This window comes from Xyrauchen texanus, chromosome 43 (genome assembly GCF_025860055.1).
Source record: "Xyrauchen texanus isolate HMW12.3.18 chromosome 43, RBS_HiC_50CHRs, whole genome shotgun sequence".
Lineage (NCBI taxonomy): Eukaryota > Metazoa > Chordata > Actinopteri > Cypriniformes > Catostomidae > Xyrauchen > Xyrauchen texanus.
In genome coordinates this window covers 13,819,141-13,846,503 of record NC_068318.1, presented here as the reverse complement: position 1 = coordinate 13,846,503, position 27,363 = coordinate 13,819,141, and the positions used below count along the sequence as shown (strand labels likewise).

General features: G+C 43.7%; 1 protein-coding gene across 1 annotated transcript in view; it reads left to right on the top strand.

Moving 5' to 3' along the window:
• Window positions 1–27,363, top strand: part of LOC127635842 (GDNF family receptor alpha-2-like) — a 147,177-nt gene that overhangs the window by 20,548 nt on the left and 99,266 nt on the right. Inside the window, exon 3 of the mRNA XM_052116089.1 lies at window positions 25,085–25,162. Within this exon, the coding sequence (XP_051972049.1) occupies window positions 25,085–25,162 (78 nt within the window). The remainder of the gene's footprint in view (window positions 1–25,084; window positions 25,163–27,363) is intronic.

Here is a 27,363-nt window from a genome sequence, read left to right as displayed (position 1 = left end):
TTGATATTAATAAAGCAGTTTCACCCGCATTGTGACTGTCTCATCTTGTGTGTGTGTGTGTGCGGGTTACACTGTATTTTTGATCAAATAAATCCAGTCTTGGTGAGCAGAAGAGACTTCTTTTAAATGGTAGTGTAGGTCTAAATTAAGTAAAGTCTTTATGTAAAGAAAATGTATAGTCAGATTACTTCTTTTAACTTAAAACTTAATTTTGATCATTAAGTCTCATCACATTCATTCTCTATACCTCATTGATAGGCCCAGGGGAGGGTCTTTGTCTCTCAGGTGTAAATGACCTCCATATTCATGATAGTTCACGCCTCCTCTCATATTACCATTCAACAGTAACATTTTCTTACAAAAGTTAAATTGCTATATTGTTTTGTATGAGTGATCAGGATGGTTTTCACATAATTTTGTAGCAAAACCTCTAGGCTCCAAGATCCAGTTCTCAAAAGTCTTGTGGACAAATGTTTAGTATGTGTTATATGGCCTTATTTCAGTGACTTAAAATGTAATTTTTTTTCAAAAAACATGAATAAACATTATTTTCTCAAAAATATAAACCTGTACATACATGTTGCTCACATGTTATTGTAGCCCAGTTTGTGCTGAATACAGTGTTATCAGACTTTAGCCATTATTATGTTTTTAAGCAACTGAAAAAACCACAAATGTCAAGGCATGTCAAAACTTCTCCATTTTACATTTATCTGTTGTCCAATGTTTGTTTCGTTGCAAAGTCCACATACTGATGGGATTTAGGGAGCACTGTCTTGAGATTTGCATGGTTGAAATCTCCGGCAACAACAAACAGTCCGTCAGGGTGAGCGTTCAGCAGTTCGCTCATAGCCCCATACAGTTCACAGAGTGCCTACTTAGCGTTAGTGCTGGGGGGAATGTAAACTCCGGTTATAATAACAGTGGTGAATTCCCGTGGTAAATAATAAGGTCTGCATCTAACAGTCACAAGCTCCACCAGCGATGAGCAGTAGCTAGAGTCTAGCATAGAATTATTGCACCATTCCGTGTTGATATCCGTGAGTCTTACTGCACAGAGCTACATTTCGGTCACCACGAAATGAGGCGAGCCCGTCTAAATGAATGGCGGCATCCGGCACTCTGTCGCTGAGCCATGTCTCTGTGAAAACAAAGACGCAGCAGTTTCTAAGCTCACGCTGCATAGTCTGCTGGAGTCAGATGTAGTCCAGTTTATAGCAAAATTTTGAGAGCAGGATAGACGGGAGCGCCGGCCGGCTTGGGTTTGATTTAGCCTAGCATGGAGCCCCGCCCTCTTGCCGCACTTTCTCTTCCTCGCACACCGCTTACGATGCCCTCTGCCCCGGCCACCGGCATCAGGCGACGCTGAGGACTGGAGGCCTGGACTCCGCAGCAAGCCAAGTTCGCGTAGCAACTGCTGTAGATCATCATGCAGCTTGGTTGTTCCACGAATCTTATATTTTAGCAGTGTCTGGCGATGGTAGACACGAACACCAGTTGCTCCAATGTCCATGTGCCATAAAAGTCATGCTAAGTGACAAAATAGCACCATTTTGGATCCGGAGTGGCCACTGTGTGCTACTGCACCGTCATCTTGGATAAAGATGGTCTCGGCTCCTCAGCACAAGGTCTCGGCTCCTCAGCACCAAACCTGAATGAACTCTGCATTCCAGCTCCCTTTTATACCCGTATGTCCGGAGGAGTGGCATGCAAATTCCAATTGACAATTCTCTATGGAATTTTCTCAAAGATATGAGGTGTTTTGGGGCTCTCAAGAGCGACCCGTAGTGTCACTCCATCAAGGAACGGAGGTTACGACAGTAACCGAGACGTTCAGCATTCAAGGTTTTGCTAGTTCACATGGTTCACTTAGCTCCTTCTGTTTGATGCCATAACTACACTATGGTTGAATTTTAGGGCTTGGGACCGTTAGTTTCATACTTTGAAACCTAACAAGTGTGACAAAAATCATAATTTTTGATTACTGCCCTTAATATTGTAATAGCGAAATCTAATGTTGTTTAAAAGAAATTACATTAAATACATATGTTCTTCATGCCATGTTCTTTATATACGATAGGTTAAAATCCAAAACAAGCTGATAACAGTTAAGCTGAATTATGTTACTGCTGTTTTATACATCAGTCACTCTACATTGGGCTACTTAGTAGCATGACAACATTAAACTATGTTGAATAAATTGTACACAGAATTTGAGCAATGCAACATTATTACAACCCTCCCATTTAAATCAAAGTTCTGTACTCTCGTGAATGCTCTTGCTATAAATGAAAATGTCTACAAGCAGTGCTTGAAGTGAAAGAAAATTGCAGGTACTCTCCTTTTTAGTATTAAACTTGATTTTTTGGAGAAATACTTGTAAAATATACTCTGAGATTGTTTTTGTTTGCAATGCATATACATGGGGTTTTATACTCTAGGCACGGTTCTTCAATTATTGTGATGAAAAGTGAACTGAGGCCAAACTTGTTTTCCATATAAATCTTTAATAACACTTTTATTGTAATTGTTAACATGTAATAAATGAAATAAATAAATAAATAAATAATAATAATATGCATTTTTTTACATTAAAATAGTATTTAATTAAAAGTTTCAGGTAAAATATAAATTCCTGGAATTGATCTGATCTGGCTGAAGAAAAACTTGACCTCCCACCCTAAACTAACAAATAGGTTTTTATTAATTTTTCTTAAAAAAAAAAAAACATGCAATGTAGAGACATTATGAAAACTGAGGAAGAACATTTAGATCTGCTAAAGTCTATATCTTTGAAATAACTACCCACATAATGTCACGAACCCCGCTCCTCTGCCTCATCCCCGCTTCCTCGAGCACGCACACGCGCTCCCCTTTGTCCAGCTCACGCGCACGCTCGGCTTCACCGAGCGCACACATGCACTCAGCGAGCGTACTCGCTCGCTTCCCGCTCTGCCCCCTCAAGCTTCTATGCTCGTTTTGCTCGCTCGAGCTTGCACGCTCGTTTTACTCCTACGAGCTCACATGCTCGTACACTATCTCCCCCCCTCGGGCTCACATGCCCACTTCTATCGCCAGAACATTATGTACACCTGCACTCGCGTCATCTGCACTCCTGTTCATTGTATTCACCTGCACTCGTCCCTATCACCTGTCATTGTTTACACCTGCACTCGTCTCTATAAATATCACAGCACATTTGTCTCCCGCTTGTTGGTTATTGTATTTAGTTTCCCGTCTCTTTGCCCCCCGCTAGTCTCGTCTAGTTTAGTACTCCTCTCGTTTACCCCTTAGCTTGCCAGCTCCCCTTGTTCCCCTGTCTTTTGCTCCCACTAGTCCCGTCTCGCTGATTCTGATTACCCCGGCTTTGACCCTACGCTTTCCACGACCTCTCTCTTTGGATTTGCCCCTTTTATATTCTCCGATTCCCCGGCTTCGACCTCTCGCTCCCCTTGACTACTCTTCACTGGATTTGCCCCTTGTTTGTACTGTTGCCTGCACTGCTATTAAATAAAAGCAGTTTCCTCCGACATTGTGACTGTCTCTTCTTGTGCAGGTTACACATAAAGGCAATTGTAGAACTGTTTTATACAATATAAATGTGAAACTGAAAAATTTGCCTTATGTCTGTTTTTATTATTTTTTTATTATTATTATCCTCCCATTAAATTAGGGCAAAATTAGCCTTTTCTTATCCTGCACACATTCATTTGCACACAGGAGCAAGTTAATTGTGCGGATAATAATAATTTGAAAAGGTGATAAAACTGATTTGATGATGTTCATGACAGGATTGTGAATGCTGTCCCAAATATGTATATAGAATTGAACACATCTATTACACATATATGTTTGCCGGTTCAGCTTCAAATAATCTTTTTTACGAGGATTACAATACGAGGATTACAAAAAAGAATGGAGAATAAAAAGCTTGGCATCACTTCTGTAATTCTGTGTTCACACATCCTTCGTGAGCGGGGCGTGAGCGGCCCATTTCGGTTCACACATCATTTCGGTGCACATATTATCAGATGACCAGTGTTGGGTAATGTTACTTTTAAAAGTTACTCATTAGAATATTGTGTTACTCCTTAAAAAAAGTAACTTAATAAATTACAAATTTATTGTGACAGAGCGGAGGGCGGGCCCCGACATGACCCAGCCCCGCCCTCCGCCCTGTCACAGTTATGTTTTATGAAAAGTAAAGCATTGCATTACTTTGTATAACTTTTTTCTCACAGCCATTTTCTCTTCTGCAGTGCTATGCATTCCATACAAATAAGCCACGCATTGCATACAGGAGACATTACAAGTCATGCTAGGTGCTGTACAACATTAATGTCAAAACTACATAGTAAACAAACAGATATTTAGAAAGTAGGTCTTCACATCATATTTATAATAAAAAATTAATAACATGAATATCCATGATTTGTTTTTTCATCATGTATAATGAAGAATCATTACTGTCTTACCTTAAGCAGCAAAGTCCAACACTTGAACCTACATCCTATCTGTCATCATGTGCTGTGCCCCTTGAAAATGCCAGATACAACTTATGATGTTCTTCAGAAGTCAGTATAAAATTCAGTGGGGAATGCCAGTCTAACATGTTCAAGGAATAAGTCTGATGAATAAATAAATATTTTTCACTCAGTGCACGCTTGTTTTGAGTTGATCCACGGTGAATACTGATGCCACAACTTCAAAGGTGCATTTTGATACAACTTGAATGGAATAGTTTTTAATGCTACCAAAATGTCATACAAATGGTTTGTTTCATGAATCAAACTACTTGTTTATTATAAAACAAAAATGTAGAATATTTTTAGAAACTTAGACATTTTCTCTGTGTGCACAATTGATGAAGAACGTTGCTCGGAGCCACTGATCCAGAGTCTTTTCTCATCGCATTCTCCTAGTTACAGGGAGCTTTAACACAGAGCAGTTCGGCTGCATAAGTCAGTGTATTGAGTGAGTATTTCACCCTGTGCATCATGTTGTGTTCAGTGGAAGACTAGTCTTATAATCCCTCTGCCTAAACGTGTTTACCGATTTTTAATGCAGTGTGTATTAACACATGAACCAACCGTGTTTCACTCAACTGAATATTGACCTCATATTACTTTAAAACACAAAATGCTCATCCACATTATCGAGTTGATTGACAGGCGATGTCTGTATTTAAAAGGTGATTGGCTGTTTTATCTGCAAGTCGGTCTTTCTTTCTACATCCATTGACTGTTGTTTGCTAGAGCTTCTTGGTTGGGCATTCCAGATTCACCCATTCATTTAAATAGAAGTGACTTGTCTCTCTGCTAAATAGTGTCTAGCCTCACACTCTATAGAAATACAATGCCAATCATGCACTAGGTCTCCTCTCTGAAGTTTGCACACTTTTATTGCTGATTTCTTGCAATACAGGTACAGTACAGAGGTGTACAAAAGCAGCGTGTTTTATAGTCTAAATAAAAAATATTGCGTTACCTTACTCATTACTCAAAAAGTAATCTGATTGCATAACACCCCCAGATGACACGTTTACTCTGCAAGCGTGTGTCACAAGGTTACGCGAGTACAGAGTCATTTTAGTACCTGTAGTGGGTCTGGTCGGGGAATTCCTCCACTGAATTCACGGACCAGAGGGCTAGGATGGAAGAACATCCAGGGAACTCTCCAGGGGGAAAAGAGCACACGTGATCACCTCAGTGGAGGGGAAGGGCACTATGTGAAAGCAGAACACCCGGTCAGAAGTTCCACATTCCAGAGTTCAGTGTGGGCCAGTAGGGGGACTATGCACAGCACCCGTGCAAGTAGACTCACTGGGGGAAATGTGTACTTGCGCAGCCCCCGGGGCCAGCTGTGTGCCAGCGCGTCTGTCCCGAGGGGAGCCTCTGCTAGGGAGTGGGCAGTGGTAGATCTCTGGGGAAGCGAACAGGTCTACCTGTGCATTGCCGAACCACTCCCAAATAAGCTGGAATGCCCGAGGGTGGAGCCTCCACTCTCCGCTGAGCGTAACCTCGACCTAAGTCGCTGCTGGCTCCAAAGGAAGAGATGGTGGGTTAATAAGGATTACTACCAGCAACTCTAGGCAGTTGATGTGCCAACCCAGCCGGGGCCCAATCCAGGAGCTGGCGACTGCTTGCCCATTGCACCCCAACACTGGATGCAGTGTTGTAGGGGTCTGAGGTGACCATAGCACGTTGATACACCTGCTCTAGGGGGACTCCTGTCCGCAGTCTGTCTATGGGTTGGATGTCTGGCAGCAGAAAGTTGTGATGAACACACTGTATGTGCCAAGGTGCCATGCTCATTTCCAAATTCGAGTCTGAAGCCAGTGCTGAAGCGGTCTCATATGCATCAACCCGAGTGGTGCAGCTACCGCTGAGGATGTCATATGCCCCAGGAGCGTCCGGAACTGCTGTAATGGAAACACCATGCCTTGTCTGAGCAACTTATGGAGTTCAGCACCAGCTGCATGTGCTCGTTTGTGAGGCGCGCTGTCGTTGAGACTGAGTCTAACTCCATGCTGAGAAAAGAGATGCTCCGAACTAGGGAGAGCTTGCTCTTTTCCTCGTCGACCTGAAAACCTAGACGGCAGAAGTGCATGAGCACCTGGTCCCTGTGGGCACAGCAGATGCCCACTTCCCTTAGTGGGGCATGGGCAGCCTCTGCGACCTTCGTGATGACACAAGGGGACAGGGATGAGCCGAAGGGGTGGACTTGGTACTAGTACGTCAGGCCATCGGATGTGAGCCGTAAGAAGGGTCTGTGCAGAGGCAAGGTGAGATTGTGAATGTACATATCCTTCAGGTCTGCCGCTGCGAACCAATCTTGATGCTGGACACACGTTAGAATAAGTTTCCGCATGAGCACCTTTGAACAGGAGCCTGTGTGAGGCCCGGTTCAAAAATCTCAGGTCCAAGATTGGCCCCCACGCACCGCCTGTCTTGGGTACGATGAGAAGGGCCATAAAAAACGGCCAAAATGTTACATGTACCACCCTTAATTAGACAAAGCACGACTCAGGTTCGCTAAATAGAAAAATCACCAAGATTTATTTTTGGCCTACACAAAAGTATTACACACACACACACACACACACACACACACACACACACACACACACACACACACACACACACACACACACACGAGGAGGCTTTCATCCCAAACTACCTGAACAGAAGGAGCTTTTTAAATCACACACTATATTCCAATATAAGCCAAGTGGCTTCCTTGGAGTCTTACCTTTTTTTCCGGCTACGCTTAACTGGGCCATCACTCGATGCAATGGTGCTGCCATCTTAGCAAACCCTGCAACAAACCTACGATAGTAACTGGCAAACCCAAGGAAAGATCGCAGTTCTACCAAATTACTTGGGGTTCTCCAATCCCGTACTGCTGCCACCTTATCTGGGTCTGTAGTAACTACTTCCGCCGAGACCACATGACCAAGGTACCTAACCCGAGTCTGAAAGAAATGGCACTTAGATAGTTTAACCTTCAAACTCTGTTTTTGAAGACACAAGAACACCTCCTCCAACCTTTCCAAATGCTGTTGCACAGAGGAAGAAAACACAATCAAATCGTCCAAGTATAACAAAACTGACTTATACCGGCAGCCACCAAACATACGCTCCATGAGGCACTGAAAAGTGCTAGGAGCATTGCACAACCCAAATGGCATCCTATTGAATTCAAATAATCCAAATGGGGTGCAAAAAGCTGTCTTAGCCCTATCCTTCTCAGCAACCTGAAAAAAACAAGGGCCGTAAAACGCTGGCTTCATCTCGGCTGGAGGGACAGCTCTATCGCACCCCTGTGGGGCGAGTGCCTGGCGAACTAAATCACATTGCCAAGTTGGATGGTCCTGGCCTGCTAGCTCAACGGGTTGGAAGTGTAAGCGATGTGTACAAGCTCCGAGTGGGGGGCACTAAGGGGAAGATCATGTATGAAGTACCCGGTGGGGCTTTGCAGCAGGGGGAACAGGTAATATGTCGGGGAGCAAAGTTGCGTCCCAAAACAATTGTGCTGAGAAAAAAACTCAAAGCACTTACCTACCTCCACTTACACGGCTGGGGCGGGAAAGTGACTGAGGAGGAGGTCTTATGGAAGCATCCTGTAGACTCGTCAGGACCAGCCCGCCGGGAGTCTACAGTCGAGGGCGTGGAGGCGAGGGTGTCACGTCCATGGTCCCCTAGTGTCACTTCACTCAACACAACATCGAAGTGAGTGACAGACGGGGAACTGCAGGTACTGTGTAGACTAAATTAGAGAAGTGCAGGTACTGCATACCACTAAGTAACTGCCCACTTTAAGCACTGTCTAAAAGGCACAGTAAATTGCTTATTTACACCATCTCTATGTCTTCATTTCAATAGGTACATTCTTCTTTTTGAGTGTCAGGTGATGTTTCTTCATTTCCGTGTACCACCGCAAACAGAGGTGTGCTATGTTTCTTAAAACCATATGCCATTTGTTTTATATTTTGCTATATAATAGCAAGACATTCATACATTTTTAAGTGTACCTTAAGTGTCCAAATACTTTTCGTAGTCACTATCGTTTTAATTTCTTAGTGTCATTTACTGAGTAAAAATCCTTATGGGTCATTTCTATGACACTTAAATATTGCAGTTTGTGTATCTGAAGTCTTTTCAGCATTCCAATGCTGAGTCTAATTTTGGTATCTTGGGAGCTCTCTCCATCTGTTAAACTCTTTAAGTGTCCATAGACAGCACTTTTTAACAGTGTAATGGACAAAGTCAGCAACAAGGACAATGTCAATGTATGTTTGTACTCTCTGCTCTGGCGAGGTGCAATTGTTAAATCTGCTTGAGTAATTCCCAGCCAATAACTGCTGTTTTGCATTTATCACATCAGCATCTGTGTTCTCTAATGTCCAGCTAAAAACACTTTTTTTAAGATTACACTCAATTTATACAAAATAAATGCTATTATACTCTGTAACTGGGACAAATGCATCTATCTCAAGGTAACTTAATGTAAGAGTTGAACAAATTATGTTAAAAGATGAATGCTGATGTTGCATTTCAATATGTAATGTTTATTCAGCAGTATCTCTTCTGTGCTGTAAAGGTTGTTGTTGTGAGGACTTTTATTATGATGGGGGGAGAAAAAAGGGGAGAGGAGAGAGAGAGGAAAAGATAAAGAAGCTAAGAAAAGAACTCATCAGTGTCCGAGGGTTTTATTTTAATATTTCTTTAGTCTTTTAGGATTAAGCCCCGAGAACACCCACAAGCAAGTATTACATTAACAAAAACATATTTTATACCACTACAGGTTCCCCCTCTGGAACTTTGTACTATTTTCCCAAAGCAAGCACAGTGGGGCTGGCATGGCAGAGATTAATGCCGTGTGTGCAAGATTAATTAATTGAGGAAAAGCACATGAAGGTGGCCACACAGCACCAGAGCTAGAAGCCAGATTGCACAGAGCTATAGTGACACAGCAGATAAATTCTTGATCCCGGATGATCCTTTAAAAGAATGCCCAGTGAAGGGGTACATTTTGGGTGCACACAAAGGCACGGCTGAGACCAAAGGGCCTCTGAGCCCAATGAGCTGTGAATAGGGAGGAATGAGTTGGCACTGATTATGTTGAGAGCCCCAGGGTGCATTTTAAGGCGGCAGGAAAGGAGTGAACCTGGCATAAAAGAATGGAGCTTTGACAGGTGGATGGCAACTTATCCTACAAATGTACACTAAGCAGGTCATTAATGACCATATTTGTGGTTTATTCTAGAGTTTTAGCAGAAAGCTGCATTCTGAAATGTCATGTAAACAAGAATGCAGATTTCCTTACGGTTCAACATACCTAGGTTTCTCTCTAGAACACGGCTTAATGTGTCCATATAAATGCATAAGCAGCATTCTGATGAGTGTTTGAAGAGTGCGCGTGCATGAAACAGACCAGGATAACAAACGTCAAAGGATAGAGCTTAACATGTCAACACAGTGGAAAGAATTCAACATTTCTGGGTGTACAGTGGGAAAATCACATACATTATAAATTATACCCATTTATACACACCAATGTTAAATATTGACTGTCTCTAACAGCCACATACATGCTGGTACATTGGGGGAATCCCATAGTTTTACATAACAGGAAAACTCCACTATTCCATCGCAATTCAGCTGTAGGTCGCGGTAGTAAGTGTAATCTGTAAGTGAGATGGCTGGTGGAGTTCCGGGCACCCACTTGTCTGTGTGGGTACCAAGATTCCACCCTGGGTGGCTGCCAATGTCGCCCATGCCTAAATCCGCCACTGTACGGGAGTAAAGAGCACGCTGCTTATACAGTGTTTGTATACCATACCACCATTTTCTCGCAATAACCCAGTTCCCCGTCTGTCGCTCACTTCGACATTGTGTCGAGTGAAGCGAAACTAGGGGACTTCTTTGAAGGCCTCGGTTACCTCTGAACTTGAAAAAAGGCCAATGAGAAATTGGCAGACAGAATTTGCATGTCCCTCCCCTGGACATACTGGTATAAAAGGGGGGAATCATGCATCTGTCCATTCAGGTTTCTTCTTCGGAGCCGAGTGGTTGTGCAATCAGCAAGCTGAGATCACTTACTGTTCCTCTCACCTTTGCAGAGCTTACGGTGTTGGATCTACGGCACATATCAGCGGCTTTCTCCTTCTCTGCACGGCAGTGCAGCTTTGCCCCTGGGCACTTCGACAGCACTGCTAAAAGAGTTATTTTTCTCTAAAAGAGCAATACACAGCTGCCTTTGTACGTCTTTTTCAGGATGCATCTTTATAAAGTTGCCCTTCCGCCCCTGTGTAGTTCCTGGATGCTACCTCGCATGTAGTTCCTAAGAGCTACCTCGCATGCCTGGGCTGCGATCACACGCAGGCAGAGTGTTATGAATGGTTCATGTTCTCAGTGCGAGAACATAACTATGGCAACGTTGCGTTTGCGGCTTTCTTTCCTCCAGTCCTTTCAGACCCTCAGATACCCCCCTTCGAACCACTAGAATCAGTCAATCTCAAAGCCCTCTCTTTGAAGACGGCCCTCCTGATCACACTCGATTCCATCAAGAGGGTTGGGAACCTGCAAGCGTTCTCTGTCAGCAACACTTAGTCCGGTCATAGTCGTCCTATGACTATGACCGGGCTACGTGCCCAACTTTCCTACGACCCCCTTCAGGGACCAGGTAGTAAACCTGCAAGTAAACCTGCAAGTGAAGCTGCCTCGAGAGGAGGCAGACCCAGCCTTTTTGTTGCAGTGTCTGGTGCATGCTTTGTGTAGCTACTGGATGTGGGATAATCCCTGGATGTGGGATAATCCCTTGTGGAGTGGTGGTGGCATAGTGGCTAAAGCACAGGGCTGTTAATCAGAAGGTCGTTGGTTCAAACCCCACGGCCACCACCATTGTGTCCTTGAGCAAGGCACTTAACTCCAGGTTGCTCCGGGGGGATTGTCCCTGTAATAAGCGCACTGTAAGTCGCTTTGGATAAAAGCCTCTGCCAAATGCATAAATGTAAATGTAAATGGATTAATACTCCTGTGTATTTTCCATGGTACGGTCCCCCTATGGACAGACCTGCTTCTCCCTTGGGCAGTCGCAGGTAGGATCTTCCACCGCGCCATGAAAACCCATGTGATGTATTTCCCCACTCTTTGGTGGTCTCTGCGGGGTCTTTTCCTCCTGAAAAATAGGAGTTGGAAAAGAACGCTGTCCCTGATGCATGTGATAGCGTTAAGATTGCCCCAGCCGCTTTAATCTATGCAAGAAACATAGAGAGAGAAAAGACGTGGCTGGCGCGGCCTGCCACTTTGGCACGCAACTGCATTAGCTGCGCATGTATACGGTTCAGCACATGGCGCGATTGCATAGGGACCCCTATTGTCATTTCACTCGCACCACGTCGAAATGAGCGACAGACAGGAAACATCTAGTTTACTGTTGTAATTGTTACATTTATGTGTGAACTATCCCTCTACAAGTCAAAGTTGATGGTTAAGTCAGTCAGAGCATCATTGAGTCCACCTGTCAATGACTTTGTTTACATGGACAGCAGAAAGCACCAGAAACATCTAGGTTACTGTTGAAACATCCGTTCCCTGATGGAGGGAACGAGACATTGTGTCGAGTGAAGCGAAACTAGGAGACTTCTTTGAAGGCCTTGATTACCTCTGAACTTGAGAAAAGGCCAATAAGAAATTGGCAAATTTTTGTTGAACTATCCCATTAAATCAGGGGTGGGGAAAGTCAGGCCTCAGGGCCATATAAGGCCCGTGAGACCATTTATCTGGCCCACGAAGCCATTTCAGAAATAATTTGAAAAGCAAAAAATGGCCGTTATTCAATTCACCTGAAAAAAAAAAAAAAATCCTTTCAAATATTGTTTAAAAATATTTTTTATTGATAACACAAAACATTGTATAATAGACAGACCTTTTAGTGTTTTTTTGGTGCGTAAGCTCACATTAATTTCAACCCACAATCAGAAATTGCAAGCAAGTGTATGGCCCACGAATAATTTCATAAATACTCAAATGGCCCTTAACGGAAAAAAGGTTCCCCACCCCTGCTTTAAATAATACTATGGATGCTGAAGTACATGTCTGTAAAATGATGGTGACACTCCTTTAATTTTTTTTGGCCATTTTATTGTTCGCGAAAGTGGGGAGATGACAGCTCATTAACCACATGCAATCCATTACAACCAGGTGCATTAATATCTGCGCTGGTATAGTGCTGTACCTTACAAATTTAAATAAAGTCATTAGTTTTCCTTTCAGAGCAAACATACATCCCTTCTATGTAAATTAGGCTTATTATAGATACCACTTATTGACAGAAGTGAGCACTATCTGCCTGGCACAATTAAAATTGCGCTATTACTGCGGAAAGCCAACATAATCACAGGAGGAAACTGACATGTTGCTACTGAATGTACTGGTACCCTGATATCGACCCAATTCTGCCAAATAACTAATGAGTACCATCACCCATCAGATATTTTTGGATCAATTCAAATGTTTACCTTCTCTTACAAACAAATCCAGAGTTCTGGTAAACTTGCCGCAATCTTGCTGAAAACTTGCTGCAAATTTGTTACTTGTTATTTTCAAATGCTATTCACAGCAAAAGTTTGCCAGAAATTTGCAGCTCGTTACCGGTAGAGTAACGAATGAAGCTCGGAAGCAAGTGCAAGTAAAACTCAGTTTATTAACTGTAAAGTTGAAAACAAGAAAGTCCAAGGTGACGGTTTAGTGGCGCAGGAACTCCAATGGTCAGATGAATCCGGTGAGAAGCGTGGTTAGGAGTGCTGAACAAACATGACGAATCCACATAACATCCACACGAACACGAACAGGAACAACGAAGGCACAGGACTGGAGCTTAGAGGGATCAACACAACCGGACATCACAAAACAACGATCTGACAAAGAGATGAGAAAGTGGTGAGTATTTAAGGGTAATGAAATGGGTAGCAGCTGGTGAAGGGAAGTGATTACAGCTGATCGCTGAACACGTAACGCTGAACACGTGCACGCCCGCAGCCATCCACACACACACACACACACATGCAAACAACAGAGCACGAGACGAGGAAGAGACAGGATTTATGAACCGTGACAGTACCCCCCCCAGGGACGCCTCCTGGCGTTCCCAGGCTCCCTTACCTGCCGATTGTAATCATCGATAAGGGAGTGATCCAGAATGTCCCTGGCCGGTACCTAACTTCTCTCCTCTGGACCGTAACCTTCCCAGTCCACCAGGTACTGAAATCCGCATCCCCTCCATCTTGAGTCCAGAATGCGATTGACCGAATAAGTAGGTTCCCCATCTACGAGTCGCTAGGGGGGGGTTGGGGGAAACGGAACCGGCAGATTAATGCAGGAATAAAAAACGGGTTTTATTTTGGATACATGAAAGACGGGGTGAATTCTCCTGTACGCCGGAGGAAGGTTGAGGCGGACTGCCACCGGACTAACAATCTTGGCGACAGTGAATGGGTCGATGAATTTGGGTGCAAGTTTATTAGATACGGAGCAGAGAGGAATGTTCTTAGTAGAAAACCACACTTTTTGACCAGCGACATATATGGGAGGCCTAGACCGGTGGCGATCGGCTTTGGCCTTGGTGCGCGACCCCACTTGGAGTAGAGTCTCACGGGCCTTAGTCCAAGTGCGGTGACACCTCTGGACGAAGGCGTGAGCGGAGGGGACAGCGACCTCGGATTCCAGACTAGGAAAAATTGGTGGCTGGTAACCTACACTACACTCAAACGGAGATAGGCCCGTGGATGACCCTGGCAACGTGTTGTGGGCGTACTCCACCATAGAGAGATGTTGACTCCACGAGGAAGGATTCTTGGATACCAAACATCGTAACATTCTCTCCAAGTCCTGGTTGGCTCGCTCAGATTGACCATTGCTCTGGGGATGAAACCCTGAGGACAAACTGACAGTCGCTCCCAGTAGTTTACAAAACTCTCGCCAAAATTTGGACACAAATTGGGGTCCTCTGTCAGAAACCACGTCTGTCGGGAGGCCATGTAATCGAAAGACGTGGTCAATGACGATCACCGCTGTCTCCTTGGCTGAGGGTAATTTGGGCAAGGGAATGAAATGAGCCGCCTTCGAGAATCAGTCCACCACGGTTAAAACTACCGTGTACCCCTGGGAGGGTGGGAGGGCGGTAATAAAATCTAGAGCGATATGGGACCAGGGTCTCGAAGGCACCGGCAGCGGTTGAAGTAACCCGTTTGGGGGTCAATTGGAAGTCTTACCAGTGGCACAAACTGAGCACGCCAAGACAAAACTATGAACGTCGCGAGCCATCTGAGGCCACCAGAATCGTTGCTTGACTAAAAACTTAGTTCGATTAACTCCCGGATGACAAGCCACATTGGAACAATGTCCCCACTGAATAACGCTGGACCGTAACCCCTCCGGCACAAACAAACGATTCGGTGGGCACCGAGCCGGGGGCGTTACCCCTTCTAAGGCCGTCTTGACCTTCGATTCGATCTCCCATATGAGTAACGAGATTAATAGAGTTTCTGGTACAATGCACTCAGGAGTGGACAGGCGTTCGGAGCGATCAAATATACGCGATAAAGAATCGGGTTTGATGTTCTTGGAACCCTGGGCGGTACGAGAGAGTAAAATCAAAACGACCAAAAAAAAGAGCCCACCGAGCCTGCCTGGAGTTTAGTCTTTTAGCTGTGCGAATGTATTCCAAGTTCTTGTGATCGGTCCAGACGATAAAGGGTACCCCCGAACCCTCCAACCAGTGGCGCCATTCCTCCAAGGCTAACTTGACTGCCAACAGCTCTCTGTTACCAATGTCATAATTACGTTCGGCCGAGGACAAGCGATGAGAAAAAAATGCGCAAGGATGCATCTTATCGTCTGAAGGAGAACGCTGGGATAACACTGCGCCTACCCCCACCTCTGACGCATCGACCTCTACCACGAACTGACGTGACGGATCAGGGGATATCAGGATGGGAGCTGAAACGAAGCAGCCTTTTAGTTTGGAGAATGCAGCCTCGGCTGCGTCTGACCACCTGAACGTCGTTCTGGGAGAGGTCAAGGCGGTCAGAAGCGCGGCTAGTTGACTGAAATTGCGAATGAAACGCCGGTAGAAATTGCCGAACCCCAGACACCTCAGTAGAGCCTTACGGGAATCTGGACTTGGCCAATCCACCACAGCCTTGATCTTCTCAGGATCCATGCGCATTCCCTCAACCGACACGATGTACCCTAGGAAAGGAACAGACTGTGCATGAAAAGCGCATTTCTCCGCCTTGACAAAAAGCCCATTCTCTAGCAACCTCTGAAGCACTTGCCGGACGTGCTGCACGTGTTCCTGGAGAGAAGAAGAAAAAATCAATATGTCATCCAGGTAGACATATATGAACTGGTCGACCATGTCTCGCAGCATGTCATTAACAAGTGCCTGGAAGACCGCTGGGGAGTTGGACAGGCCGAACGGCATGACCAAGTATTCAAAGTGCCCCCTGGGGGTGTTAAAAGCGGTCTTCCATTCATCCCCCTCCCTGATGCGGACCAAATGATAAGCATTGCGTAAATCCAATTTCGTGAAGATAGATGCTCCCTGCAACCTCTCGAAAGCCGAAGACATCAACGGCAAAGGATAAGTATTCTTTACCGTGATGCTGTTCAGCCCCCGATAATCAATACAAGGTCGCAGAGATCCATCCCTCTTCCCCACAAAAAAGAATCCTGCCCCCGCTGGAGAAGAGGAAGGGCGGATGAACCCTGTTGCTAGAGCATCAGAAACATATTTCTCCATAGCCTCCCTCTCTGGAACCGAGAGTGAATATAACTTGCCATTAGGCAGAGACGTACCTGGCAATAACTCTATGGCACAGTCATAGGGACGATGTGGAGGGAGAGAAGCAGCCCGAGACTTACTGAACACCTCCTTCAGGTCCAGGTACTCCGCGGGCACGTTAGATAAATCCACGGTCTCCTCCTGAAACACAAGGATAGAAACAGACGGACAGGCAGACATTAGACAAGACTTATGACATTGAGTGCTCCACGCAGACACAGACTTCAATTGCCAGTCCACTTTAGGGTTGTGACGGGTGAGCCAGGGATGACCAAGGACGATGGGGGCGAGAGGAGTGTCCAGGATGTAGAAGGAGATGGTTTCGGTGTGATTGCCTGACGTGATGAGGGTGATGTCTTCAGTGGCTAGTGAAATGGTGGGAAGTTCCTGGCCATTGAGGGCGTGTACAGCAATCTGATGTGTGAGGGACCGGAGGGGAACTTGGTGGTTGCGTGCAAACATGTAGTCCATGAAGTTACCTTCCGCCCCAGAATCCAGGAGTGATCGACAGTTGTGACGGTGGGTGGACCATTGGAGTCTTACCGGAAGGAGAGTAGATGTCGATGAGGTCTTCTCAGCGGAGATACCACCCGATAGTAGCCTCATACTTACTATCGGGCTGGACCTTTTAAAGGACAGTTGTGTTGAAGTGTCCAGCTCCTCCACAGTACATGCAGAGGCCCTGGGATCTCCGCCTTTCCTTCTCCTCCCGGGAAAGCTGGGCTCGACCCACCTGCATGGGCTCGGGATCGCAGATGGGGCTGACCACGCGGTTGGCCTCCAAGTCCTCCCGAAGGACGGTTGGTCTGTGCTCGCTATTCCACTCTGGACAGCCTTGCGTCCACTCAACGCTAGTGCGATGAGGTCATTGAGCTTGGTGGGAAGATCCATGGCATATATCTCACTTTGGACGCGGTCAGACAGCCCATGCAGGAACATGTCCCACTGCGCCTCCTCGTTCCAATGGCTCTCCACCGCTAGGGTCCGGAACTCGATAGAGAAGTCCGATACGGATCTCTCTCCCTGACACAAATCGGCCAGCACTCTGGCTGCTTCTCTACCGGCAGCGGCACGTTCAAAAACTTGCTTCATCTCGGCAGACAGGGCTTGGAACGAGGCGCAGCATTCGTCCTAGTTCTCCCACACCGCTGTTCCCCATAGCGCCGCTCTCCCAGTCAGTAGTGTCAGGACAAAGGTGACCTTGGTTCTCTCATCCTGGAATGTTCTGGGCTGGAGAGAAAAATGCATTGAGCATTGTGTTAGGAAAGCTCGACAAAAACTGGGTTCACCTGAATACGGCTCTAGAACCGGTAGGCGGGGCTCCGAGTGGGAGGAGTCCGCTGGTGGTGGTTGGGGAATCGGCGGTGCGGACGACGCTGTGGGAGCTCGCAGAAGTTGGATTTGCTGGGTGAGTCCGGACACCTGCGCCACTAAAGCCTGAACAGCGCGAGCTGTGTCATTGAGATTCTTCTCTTGGTTCTCCATACGAAGTCTGCTGTTGTTTACGAATTCCTCCAGACTCTCTGAACTGTTACTCGCTGCTTCCATCTTGGGTCAGATCGTTCTGTAACGAATGAAGCTCGGAAGCAAGTGCAAGTAAAACTCAGTTTATTAACTGTATAGTTGAAAACAAGAAAGTCCAAGGTGACGGTTTAGTGGCGCAGGAACTCCAATGGTCAGATGAATCCAGTGAGAAGCGTGGTGAGGAGTGCTGAACAAACACGACGAATCCACATAACATCCACACGAACACGAACACGAACAACGAAGGCACAGGACTGGAGCTTAGAGGGATCAACACAACCGGACATCACAAAACAACGATCTGACAAAGAGATGAGAAAGTGGTGAGTATTTAAGGGTAATGAAATGGGTAGCAGCTGGTGAAGGGAAGTGATTACAGCTGATCGCTGAACACGTAATGAGCAGTCACGCCCACACCCATCCACACACACACACACACACACACACACACACGTAAACAACAGAGCACGAGACGAGGAAGAGACAGGATTTATGAACCGTGACAGGAAGTGGTGAACATGCAGCAAACCTTTGGTGACAATGGAGAGGTTGCTGCATAGCTCATTTGCATGTGAATATACTAAGTGATTGTACGACTGTGACCTGGTTTGGTTGGGGTGATGGAGGAGTCAGAAGACAATGAAGCAGGTTCATGGTCTGGTACTTTAATTGGCACTTGTTTTTCGTACACACGACGGTAACCGCCGCTATAATATAAATTATATAAGCTGCACACTCTGGCTGTCGTGCTTTCTGGACACTCTCTCTCCCTCTCTCGACACTTGGCGTTCCTTAAATGTCTCTCTCCGTATCACTATAACAAGACACAGGTGTTAGAGGTAATTACAAACCAGGTGACAAGCCTTACCGCTCTCTCTCTCTCCCGCAGACCGACACACAACCACACCCCCCATGCCACAGTGATGAATTTGAGACAAGTTCACAGAAAGTTTGCGGCAACTGTAGATTTTTTTGTAATCTATGATTTTGTAAATCAATTTTTTCATGTGGCACAACTGATTGCTTGTTTCATGAGCAGCCTCTGAGACACAGGTTCTGGTCCCATTGAAACCAGTAAGTCTAAAAGAAAATGTGTATTTCACTGATGATTAGGTTTAGGGTTGGGGTTTGTGTTTGTGTTATTGGGTAGGGTTAATAAAATGTGCATTGCTGTTGACTATATTACATAATTTACAACTAAAAACAACTCTCTTTTGAAGTCACTCTGTGTTCATGATTGCTGTGGTGAAATAATGCTGTACAGTCCCTGTAAAGAATGCCAGATCTTGGTAGTCTGTTGCATCCTTCACAACCAAGCACTCAGAACCAGCCTGCAAAATGAGACATAGCACCATACAAATTGTGCAGATGGAGGTTCACAATGGAGAGCGAGATTGGGAGATAAGAATGGTAAGGAACATCTCATGTCAATGATTGTCTCTAACAGCTGTTTGTCATTGCAATGAGTGTGGAGTGTGGAGTTAAAAGCAAGCCAGACACCAGTAAATGAGAGAGAGTACTGAACACACACCTGCTGACCCTGTGTGGCATGAGAGTGTTGCAAATAGAGTGTTTTTTTATTTAACAGAAAATAAATACCTTATTGAGTTGAAGTTCACCATTCTAAATTCCTCCTTTTCCACCCCAAGAAACCGATTCCTTTACATTGGTCATCCGTGCCCTTGTGGAGATTCAAAAAAACTCACCACCAAGCCCTCCTGGCTAAGGAACAGCAATACCATGAAGTCCTCCAGCCCAAGCGGAGGACCGGCTGGAGTGGCGGAGCGTGGTGGCCCAGGATCGATTATCAGCCACGGACCCGGAGGCAGCAATGGCGTCTCATCTGCAGCTGGCAAAGATGGGACCCCAGGATGAGCCGGAGGCATTCTTCGGGCTATCTGAACAAGAGGCTAATACAGATCCACCTTCTCATGTGTGACCGTGGAGTCTGGGCCAGTTTGCTGGTGCTGCGGGGAGCCTGGGCATTTTCAGGGCCAATGCCCGCTGATGGAGGGGGGACCGTGGTCCGGCTCCCCGGCGTGCCACAAGCCACCCCGACTGAGCTAGGATGTACTGCATACCTGTGAGTATCAAGGGGGGTACATTCCAGTCCTTGGTGGATTCGGGTTGTAAACAAACCTTCATCCATCAATGCCTGGTTCAAGACGAGGCTTTGTGTGTGAGTCACAAGGTGAAGGTAAGGTGTGTGCATAGGGATATCCACAATTATTTGGTATCGATTCCATTTTGGGGGCAAAAGAATAGTGTCAGGGTGGTGGTTTGTTCCTGCCTCGCCTATCCACTAATCCTGGGTACAAATTGGCCAGTGTTTACCACGTTATTAAGGGATATTTCTGTGGATGGGTCCTGTAACAAACAGGCGTCAAACTGTCTATGTCAGCTCTGTGTCAGGGTGACGTTAGGGAGGGGAAAGTTTCGGCTTCACCAGCCCTTACAGGATTCCCCACTGGGGATTTCCCTCTGGAGCAAACACGAGACGAGACCTTTAGGCACGCTTTCGACCAAGTAAGTGATTCTTCAGCCAGACATCACACTCTCATATCCGTATTTTTCTATACTAAATGATCGGTTGTATTGAGTGCCACGGGATGCTCAGACAAAAGGGGATACAACCCAATTGTTGATTCTGAAGAGCCGTCGGGAAATGTTAATCCAGATGGCTCATCAAAATCCGATGGCTGGTCACTTAGGGAGAGAAAAAATACTAAACTGTTTAATGGCCCATTTTTATTGGCCGGGCATTCATGGGGATGTTCACTGGTGTACAGCATGCTATGAATGTCAGCTGGTGAATCCGCCGGCCACCCCAAGAGTGTCATTCGCCCACTTCCTTTGATCAAGGTCCTCTTCTAAATAATTTGTATTGACCTTGTCAGGCCATTAGAGCGGATGACACGTGGATATTGCTTTTTGTTGGTTCTGGTGGACTATGTAACGTGATATCCGGAAGCAGTGCATCTACGCAACATTTCAGCACATTGTGCTGCAGAGGCACTATTCAGAATTATGTCCTGTGTGGGGATTCCAAAAGAAATCCTCACTCATCTAGGCACTACTTTTATGCCATGTAAACTATGCGAATTGAATGGATTATTGGGAATTAAATTGATTCGGACAAGTGTGAACCACCAGCAAATGGACATCTTGGTTGAATGGTTTAATAAAACACTGGAACATATGATTCATAAGTTTGTGCCTGAAGATGCTCGGAAGTGGCTTGTCAAGGTGATGTCTAACTGCTGTTTCTTGTTACATTGATAGCAGGTAGAGACATCAAAAGAAGCCAAAACACACCAGAGAGCTGAGAGAGAATGACACATAAGTGCAGAAACTGGCATGCCTTATTGTGTGTTTTATTGTTTTGTTTTGATTCTCTATATGTTGTGAAGATATAGAGAAGTTGATGTTAACTGAGAATTTTGTTATATTAACCCTCTGGGGTCTGAGGGTATTTTCGGCCTATTTTGGGCAAGTTTTGACATGCCTTGACATTTGTGCTTTTTTCAGTTGCTTAAAAACATATTAATGGCTAAAGTCTGATAACACTGTTTTCAGCACAAACTGGGCTACAATAATATGTGAGCAACATGTGTGTACATGTTTGTAATTTTGAGAAATGATCAAAATCAAGTTTTAAGTTAAAAGAAGAAATCTGACTATATATTTTCTTTACATAAAGACTTTACTTAATTTTAGACCTACACTACCGTTAAAAGAAGTCTCTTCTGCTCACCAAGACTGGATTTATTTGATCCAAAATACAGAAACAACATTGATATTCTGAACTATTTTTACAAATTAAATCGGGAAGTCAGTTATGAGGTTAAATGAACGGATAGGGGCGGATCATGGCAAACTTACCACCACAACCTCTTAAAACTGTGGAGAGAGGCGGTCCATGCATTTTTGGTGAGGGTGGATCCGGAGAGGGAGGAGCTTGGGCTGGAGGTGAATTTAAAAGCCAATCGAGGTGTCCCGGTTACTTGCGGAGACCACCTCTCACCGTTGCAAGTCACGGACATGGCCCAGTTGCAAAGAGAATTCTCTGATGTGTTCTTGCCTCTTCCCGGTCGTACTAACCTCATAGAGCACAATATCACATTACCTCCTTGGACCCTCTGTTCGGACCACGCCCCGCTCCAGTGGCTCCATCGCATGAAGGATACCAATGCCCGGATAACCAATCTGACTCTTCAGCCCTTTAAGTGTAAGGTGATCCTCAGGCCGGGGGTGCAGATGCCTGTTGTGGGCTTCCTCTGTAGGAATTGGGGGGTACTGGGCAGGTCAGATAGTTCCCTGGCCTGAGCTAGACGGTGATGGTGTGGGGTTGTGGTCGAGCGCCGGCTTGTGAATGGAAAGGGAGATCGGCAGATGAGAACGGTAAGGATCCTCACCTGTCAATGATTGTCTCTAACAGCTGTTTGTCATTGCAGTGAGAGTGTGGACGGAGCTAAAAGTCAGCCAGATGCCAGTAGAGGAGAGAGAGAGAGAGAGAGAGAGAGAGAGAGAGAGAGAGAGACATGCGTGTGGCATGAGAGTGTTGTGAAGACTACTTTATTGAGTAAATAAATACCTTATTGAGTTGAAGTTCAGCATTCCCAATTCCTCCTTTCCCACCCCTAGAACCGGATTCCTTTACACATAGATTTAATTGTTATAGCTGCAACTCTGCTGGGACCAGTTAGCAGATTGCTTGCACTGCTCTGTAGGCTACATCTCAAGGCCTGGATTAGAAAACAGCAGATTTTCTGGACACAGCCAATGGGATTCAGCACAAGGGAGCTAATTTGTGATTGTTTGCCAGTACAAATCTGGGCAAAAGACTGCGGAGCTATAATTCTTGAGAGAGGGTGTACACTTGAATAAGTGTTGGAGTTTGTGAGAGTCTGAGTGTTTGATGGTATATTTTAAAGCAGGGGTTTTCAAACTTTGATGACAAGAACCCTAAAATATGGCAATTATTTTGCGGGGTACCATCTTTCAAAAATATAAATGGAGCTATACAGTTCATTCATAGTGTGTGCAAGAAAAATAGTAAGACAACATATTATTTTGTATTTAAATAATTTACTTTTGTATTAAAAAAATAAATAAAATTATGTATATAAATAAAATTATCTTGAAAATACAGTATTTATTTATTTTAAAGGGATAGTTCACCCAAAATTAAAATTCTATCATAATTTACTCACCACCATACCATCCAAAATTTGTATGACTTTATTTCTTCTTCTGCAGAAAACAAACAAAGATTTTTAGAATAATATTTGAGCTCTGTAGGTCCATACAATGCAAGTGAATAGAGTCCAAAACTTTGAGACTCCAAAAGTACATGAAGGCTGCATAACAGTAATCCATAAGACTACAGTGGTTAATTCTATAACTTCAGAAGCGATTTGATAGGTGTGGGTGAAAAACAGATACATTTTTAAGTACTTTTTTACTATAATATCTCTTCCCTGAAGAATGCAAATCGCCAAAAACAAAAGAAGAATGTTTAAGTTAAAGTAGAGATTGATAGCAAAAAAAAAAAAGGACTTAAATATTGATCTGTTTCTTACCCACACTTATCATATTGTGTGGACCTACAGAGTTGAAATCTTCTTCTAAACATCTTCGTTTGTGTTCTGCAGATAAAATAAAGTTACACATCTGGGATGGCATGACAGCGATTAAATGATGAGAGAATTTTCATTTTTCAGTAATTTTTCTATTTCCTAAAGTGGCGTATCTTTTTTCTACTCACTGTTGGAAGAAAGTTACACCGTTACACCCTGTCTACACCGGGCACGTCCATTTAAATGGTTCTATTGCTTTTGACGTGACGCATTGTAGACAGGGTGTAAGATGTTCAGCATAAATCTAAAGAAAGAAAGATCTTCAATTCAAATATACAGTATGTGAATAGCACTTTTCACAATAAATATTGTTCAAAAGCAGCTTTAACAAAAATATTGGTTACAATATGAATATATTCAGTGAGGAAGCTAAAGGCGACCAGGAGAAAAGAAACTGCCTATAAAGATACAACACAAATACAAACTACAGGTGAACACACTGTATGTACATTGCAAGAGAGGAGAGATGAAAACTTACATAAACATTAAATAAAACAAAAATATTCTTCACAAAACGTTACGTAGGTTTGATGTTTAATTCCCAATGTGAACATCTAGGGGTGTCAAAAGAACAAAAAAAAAAAACTATGATCTCTTGATATCTGACCTGTCTTGCAGTCAAAAAATTACAACATATTAAGTGTTTAAATCAGGGGGGCCAACACTTTTTTTTTGTGTGATGATCTACTTTTAAATGACCAACTCAATAAGATCTACCAACTAAAAAAACACAGTTTCATTTAAAAAACGAAAATGCTTGTTGGACTACTGCATGTATCCCTACATGGAATTAATCTTCTAATTAATAAAACATATATATATATAATAATGTTCAATGTTGATATCATTCAGTTTTAAAACTAAACCCAAAACACCTACAGCACAGTAGATTACAATAGCCAGGGCATTTACATTATTCTGATGACGAGTAAATATTGACCAGGCGAGGTTTTGTTTATTCAGTTGCTATGACAACTAGGTTTGCGCATACGCGCCTTCCAAGGACTTCTGAGAACAGAGCGCAAAATTGCAATACTACTGCCCTGATTAGGCAAAACTGTCTGATTCCATTCAGTTTTGCCTAATCCGGGCAGTAGTATCGCAAAAGTGCCAGTGGTAGCTCAGTGGTTGAGGCTAAGGGTTACTGACCAGAAGGTGTGGGGTTCAAGCCCCAGCACCACCAAGATGCCACTGTTGGGCCCTTGAGCAAAGCACTTAACTCCAGGTTGCTCCGGGGGGGATTGTCCCTGTAATAAGTGCACTGTAAGTCGCTTTGGATAAAAGCGTCTGCCAAATGCATAAATGTAAATGTAAAGTAGTATCAAGTGCAAGTCAGACAGAAACTAAAAGAAGGAAAGACATTATATTTATTTGTATTAAAATTTAACGAAAATATATTTAAATTTTGTGCGATCTACCAGCATTGCCTTTGCGATCGACTGGTAGATCGCGATCGACGTATTGGGCACCCCTGGTTTAAATCTTTACATTTCACTTAAAATATATTTATATGTTTGGTAAACCATTTTCTATATCTAATATTTCCCTGTATGTATTTTGTTATTTTAAAGGAGAAGAATTGTATGAGACGTCCCCATATGAGCCAATGCATCTCTCTGATGAGTTCAGACTTGCTTCTATTATTTCTGGTAAGTGAAGACATTTTTCAAACTTTTCTTTGCTGGTCAGTGGTTATAGAAAGCACAGTTTCTCTGTCCTTTCAAGGTTAGCGTGGTCTTTTATGCTCATCCACCTTTTCATACTGTCAGATGGTTTAAGTGTGATTAATTGATTTTTCTAGACCTTCAAGTTTCTGCAGAATATTATATTAGCACATCTAACATGTTGGAAAGCTTAAATTGTATTTACTCAACAGGGAATTTGATCCACTCAACAGCAATAGGAACTATTGCTTGCATAAAGGGTTAGTTCACCCAAAAATTTAAATGATCCCATAATTTACTCACCCTCAAGCCATTATAGATATGACTTTCTTCTTTTAGCCAAACACAATCAGAGTTATATTAAAAAATATCCTGGCTCTTCCAAGCTTCATAATCGGAATGAATGGTACCTTAGATTTTCAAGCCCAAAAAAGTACATCCATCTATCAAAAAAGTAATCCATACAGCTCCAGGGGGTTAATAAAGGCCATTTTTTGCAAGATGCAATTTTGTTAGAAAAATATCCATATTTACAACTTTATAAACTATAATAACTGGCTTCCGGTAAAGGCCGTCCATGTGTTCACAAGAGAGTCAAGTTCTGGCGTATGACGTAGTCGTAGTGTAAGCTCCGGTGAGAAGTGACGAATGCGAAAGCGCAGAGGATAGAGAAAGCCAGTGAATGTGGGGTCAGCCATTAACGAAAGCCAGTGGTTATAGTTTATAAAGATGCAAAACGCATCACTCCGATTCAGAAGGCCTTTAATAACCCCCTGGAGCCACATAGATTACTTTTTTGATGGATGGATGCGCTTTTCTGGGCTTCAAAATCTAAGGTACCATTCAGTCCTATTATAAAGCTTGGAAGAGCAAGAATATTTTTTAATATAACTCAGATTGTGTTTGGCTGAAAGAAGAAAGTCTTATACAACTATGATGGCTTGAGGGTGAGTCAATTATGGGATCATTTTCAATATTCAATGTCCTTACATCTGAATTATTCCTTCTCTCTGCACCCAAACTGTGAAATCATAAAAAAGGGTTATATAATTAATTCCTGCACATCTTTTTTCTTTTTGAGTCTGTGGCTTCATTGAGCGAATAAAAATGTTGTATTTCAAGGATAGTCTTCTTTTGTTAAGCAAAATACTTTTTGTTTTGTAGGTGGCAATTGTATCAATTAAAATCCAAAGGATACTTTTTAGTTGAAATGTTTTAGTAATGAATATGATTTCATGCTTGTTTGTAATGTGTCACTGAAGATTAACTTTTAAGGTTAATATGTTAGTATAGCATAGATGACTGAAAAACCTCTATATTTTTGAACTTCCAATCCTTTAACTATCATAGTCATTATCTCAAGATTTACACAATATATATATATATATACCACAGTTAGTTCCGGTCCCCCTGGTGTGACACCATTAGCACTCTGACGCTTCACTGTGTGTATATCAGTCCACGTTCATGCTGTTCTAAACTAAAGTGTATCTGTTAGGAGTTACTGGCTTTATTTTTTAAATTACATATGTTAGCCAGCAGGTGGTGGAAAAAGATCATTTTTGTGTGTAATATGAGCTGGTGACGTAAAGTGAATCCGTTAGTCATTGTTTACATAGAACTGCACTCCGTGATCGCTCATATTACTAATACTGTACATTACCAAAACTAGGAAATAGCTTTAAACAGACAACTTCAGGATTAAGGCTCATGCTGAGAGACACAACAGACTGATTTATTACAGAACTCAAGTGCTTACCTTTTATCTGAGTTTCCACATTGGATACATACTGTTTAAAATGGCGGAGGACATCGCTGTTTCTATAGTGAATGACTCTTGCGGACCGGCTACCATAAAATAGAGAGGAATGCCCCCTCTTGTACATCTATTTTCCACTGTTAAAACTGACAGCATCTCTGATTGGGTGTGTCAACAGGTGTTTGCTCAAGCGCTCTCTCTCCAGCCATCTATCCTTGTTTATCCAATAACTTGTTAGAAACAGCACATGCCGTGATACTATTTCTGAAGTGAACTTTTTGAATTACTAACAAAGTCTTGGACGCATCATTTGTTTTGAACCAGCAATGGCAGATTCTGATCGGTCGTGTAAGAAAGTAGTTCCATGCACAAATGCGTTTGTATGACCATACTCGGTTTTTCCTATTTTTTTTAAATGTACTTGTTC